Source organism: Gymnoscopelus microlampas (assembly GCF_963454915.1).
Source record: "Gymnoscopelus microlampas genome assembly, chromosome: 16".
NCBI lineage: Eukaryota > Metazoa > Chordata > Actinopteri > Myctophiformes > Myctophidae > Gymnoscopelus > Gymnoscopelus microlampas.
Genome location: NC_139953.1, coordinates 18038449 through 18043092, shown reverse-complemented (window position 1 = coordinate 18043092; position 4644 = coordinate 18038449). Strand labels below are relative to the sequence as shown.

Sequence of the window (4644 nt, the reverse complement as noted above, 5' to 3'; positions counted from 1 at the left end):
GGCGGGCGGGTGGCCGGATTATGTCCAAATACGTACATTTGGACATAAATAACTAAATAACTGACCGAGTCTGGCTTCGGCAGAAACCGGCATAGTTAGGCAACGATTGACGCGCAAATCCCTGTGCGCAAATCGGGCAGATTATACCTAAAGATGGAACTGCCAAGATGTGGGCCGGTGGATTATAACCAAATATGGACACTCACAACGTCTGTGCAAATCAGCGTAAACAATGGTTTCTGTTGTGAATGGTGACACATGCCAATATATGGGCATGAGAGACTGTATGTTTGTATAACACTTTAAAACTTTTACAAAGTTAGAGCGCTGCACCTGAATCTTTCTGTAGCTTCCATTAGCAAGATGCTGTTAGAAGCGTTTGAAGAAGACGTAACAGTCGTCTGTAATGCCGTTGCTGCCCCAGTGCAGATTCAGGTGGAGCCAGTGGGCCGGTGGTTTGAGGCTTTTGTCAAGAGAAGGAACAGGAATGTGTCAGCCTCCTTCCAGGAGCTGGAAGAAGAGGAGGAACTGTCGGAGGAGTCAATGGAGTCAAATGATGAAGAGTTGCAGCTGGAGGAGTACCCAAAGCTCAGAACGTTGGACCCCAAAGACTGGAAGAATCAGGACCACTATGCTGTCCTTGGACTGGTCCATGTGCGGTACAAGGCCACACAGAAGAAAATTAAAGCTGCCCACAAAGTAATGGTATTAAAGCACCACCCTGACAAAAGGAAAGCTGCAGGAGAACAGATTGTAGAGGGAGACAATGACTACTTCACATGTATAACTAAAGCTTTAGAAATCCTGTCAGATCCTGTGAAAAGAAGAGCTTATGACAGTGTAGACCCGACCTTTGACAAAGCTGTGCCTTCAAAGAGTGTGGGCAAAGAGAACTTCTTTGACACGTTTGCTCCCGTGTTTGAGAGAAATGCCAGATGGTCTTCCAAAAAGCACGTGCCCAAACTAGGAACTTTGGATTCCACTTTTGAAGAAGTGAATAATTTTTACTCATTCTGGTACAACTTTGACTCATGGAGAGAGTTCTCGTATCTGGATGAAGAGGAAAAGGAGATGGCTGAAAACAGAGATGAGAGGAGATGGATTGACAAGCAGAACCGTGGTTCCAGAGCTCAGAGGAAGAAGGAAGAGATGGCTAGAATAAGAACACTAGTTGATACCGCCTACAGCTGTGATCTTAGAATAAAGAAATTCAAGGAAGAAGAGAAAGCCAGGAAGGAATCGGAGAAAAAGGCTAAAGCTGAAGCCAAGAAGAGAGAACAGGAGGAGAAGGGGCGGGCCCAGCAGGTGGAAGTGGAGGCGGCTCGCTTGGCGAAGGAGAAGGAAGAGGAAGAGGCCAAGCAGGCCGCCCAACAGGCAAAGAAGCAGAAGGAGATCCAGAAGAGGGCCATCAAGAAGGAGAGACAGAAACTCAGGACCGCCTGTAAGAACTGGAACTACTTTGCAGACGCTGAAGCAGACAGCGTGAGGATGATGGAGGAGGTGGAAAAGCTGTGCGATTGTCTGGAGTTAGCAAGCTTGCAGTGCCTGAACGAAGCACTGACCTCTGCTTCCAAGGAGGAGGGCAAGGCAACTGTGGCTAAGCAGGTGAATGAGGTGAATACTCAGTTGCAGAAGGAGAGGGAAGCAGAGGTTCAGGCCAGACCGGCTGCCCACAGTGCTGGACTGGCCAACGGGGGTAGAGGGCCCGGAGCAAAGGACTGCACTGAGGAAGACCTCCAGCTGCTCATCAAAGCAGTCAACCTGTACCCTGCAGGAACCAACACCCGATGGGAAGTCGTTGCCAACTACATGAACTTACACTCCAGCAGTGGCAATAAGTGGACAGACAAAGACGCCATCAACAAAGCCAAGACTCTCCAACGGCTGGATCCTTTGCAGAAAGATGAGGTTAACAAGAAGGCCTTTGAGAAGTTTAAGAAGGAACATGCTGCAGTGCCAAGCACCGTGGACAAAGCAATGCCCTCAGAGAGATTTGACGATCCTGCTGCTCCCTGGACCACAGAGGAACAGAAGGTTTTGGAACAGGCTCTGAAGACCTACCCAGTCAGCACCCCAGAGAGGTGGGAGAAGATCGCTGCTGTTGTCCCCAGACGATCCAAAAAGGACTGCATGAAGAGGTACAAGGAAGTGGTGGAGATGGTCAAAGCCAAGAAAGCTGCACAAGAGCAAGTGGCAGTGAAGAGTACAAAAATTGGAGAACCGCAGACCAGATAGTCGCCATGTTATTCTAACATTATTGTGTTGGTCTTTATATTTTATAATAAAATGAAAGGAGAAAAAAATACTACAGAAATATGAAACTGACCTGACAATTAGTAGTAGCAGTGCATAGTCTTTTCTAGGACTGCAAATTAAAAAATAACTCATCCAAAACTAATTTCCAAGGATTATGAATGCCTCTCAAATGATGCTAAAAGCAAATACAAATTTGGCATCAAACCTTGAACAACAACAACAACAACAACAACAACTGTATCCAACAATTTTTGCATGACCTAGTTGCCGTTTTCTGCACACTGTCAGCAGTTGTTTTGTTCCCCAGGTATCATTTGTTACGGCACACAAACCATAGCCTCACCAATGTTAAAAATGGGAACTGTAAACTTCACCACTGCATGGCACAAGCAGGGCTAGCTTTTAGACATTATTTGCAGTAATTAATGCTATGATTGTAAGGTCAACTGTGCTGTCTTTTGCTTTATAAAAACAGTACTGTATATGGTCATATGTTTCACTGTTATGTAAGTACCAAAAAAGCAAGACAGGAGAAAGCAATGACTATAACAAACCATCATTGTTTGCCACCAATTCCCTGCTTGTTTATCGTAGCTACCGATGCAGTGTTACATTAAATGCCTCAAACGTTGCCTTACAGCCACATACTGTTAAAGCAATTGCACTTTGAACGAAATGTGATTTCAAATGGGAAGGGCAAAGAGAAAAACAACACTAACTGCCAACATCTCAAGTTTAAAACACTCTCCACTCATGCTGGTTGTAATGAGGGGATGTAAAAATAGCGACGAAAGAGCCTAAAAATGCAGAGGAAATGGAACGCAACAACCCGCTCTGTTCCATGAGATGCAAGATAGCGACAAGAATGATTGTAGGCTTCTTTCGTCTTGTCACAGATTCAGTCTTGCTGCTAATAATGTCATCAGCAAGAAAAGCACTTGTCAGTGTCGCTTAGTTGTGAGTCACTTTGAAGGAGTGCCATGTGCTGGTTTGTTTTTAATGCCGTTTTTCAAAGGGAGGAGATTCAAGCTTGGTTAGATTGATCATGTTGGCAGTCATTGGCAGAGAACGGCAAAGCACTACAATGATTAACTGTACTGTATTGTGCGTGTGCGTGTGTGTGTGTGTGTGTGTGTGTGTGTGTGTGTGTGCGTGCGTGCGTGTGTATGCATGCAAATTCGTCTAGGGCAGGAGAGGAAGAAATAAGGGACAGAGAGTGTGTGTGTGTGTGTGTGTGTGTGCGTGTGTGCGTGCGTGCACGTGCGTGTGTTAGGATAAAGGGAAAAACTCCTATAAAAGAGCACATGCACAACCTTCCTTTCTACATGCCGTGTTTCCATGACATTCTCCAAATGCTGCATACTATCTAGCAGAGCACAACATGGTGACACAGTATCCACACTGATGATACATTGTATACTATAACATTGTATAATCTAACAGTGTAGCAGAGAGACACTTGCAACACCATACAATGTTCCACAGTGACATGCAGCATCGCAGAGTAAACAGTAGCACTACAGCCACCGGCAGTTTCCTCTGCGTCGCCTTCCATTACTGCCATTACCTCTACAGCTGTCATTATTATAACCATTCCTTTCCTTCGTACTGATAACTCTATCCAGGAATTGTCTCAGTCTGCTCTTAAATGCCTGAAGGCGCAATTACAACCTCATATGGGAGATGGCCGTGTGTGTGTGAGTGTGTGCGCGCTTGCATGCGTGCGTGCATGTGAAACGAAGTGCATTGCAAATGCATTCAGAGAACCTGAAGGATTTAAAAACGTCATCTAATCCATGATATCATCCAGTTTGTTGTTTATACATTACCATGGTAATTACCACTCTATGTGAGCCTGTCACCAGGCTGGCCATGGCCTTTACTTTTCCTTGTGGATCTTCCATGTAGATTGTACCTGTGAAAGTTACCACCCTTTGTGGACTATGTGGTTCAACCTGACAATGCGCTGATACTCTTTTTGCACCTTAATGTCTAATATCATGCACATACCTGCTGATATGTTCATGCACCTTGTACCTCATGTACATACTGTACCAGCTGGATATGCTATGTGTATATATGTAGATATATTTGTGTTAGATTTTTTTTTCGCCTAGCTCTCCCTGTCTCCCATCTCGTCTTTCCTCTTTCTGAAAATAACAAAAACGATGGAGCTCGCACAAAAACGAAATCCATCCACTTTACACCCTTAAATCAGTGATTTGACAATGAAGTTGATTCTGATTCAGTACAAGAGTAAAATAAGCCACAGTTATGTGTGATATTAACTGCAGATTCAGGTCCAATTTCTTTTTACAAACACATCTTTTATTCAGGTCAGCATATACGTAGTTATGTTGGTATAACCAACGTCAGACAACATAACGG

At 44.6% G+C, this 4644-nt stretch overlaps 1 protein-coding gene across 1 annotated transcript; it reads left to right on the top strand.

The window, feature by feature from the left end:
* Positions 1 to 363: 363 nt before the first annotated feature.
* Positions 364 to 2235, top strand: LOC311062865 (dnaJ homolog subfamily C member 2-like; the record flags this gene model as incomplete). Its single annotated transcript, XM_084082085.1, has 1 exon — positions 364 to 2235. The coding sequence occupies one exon, from the start codon at positions 364 to 366 to the stop codon at positions 2233 to 2235; it is 1872 nt and encodes a 623-aa protein (XP_083938211.1).
* Between the last annotated feature and the right edge of the window lie 2409 nt (positions 2236 to 4644).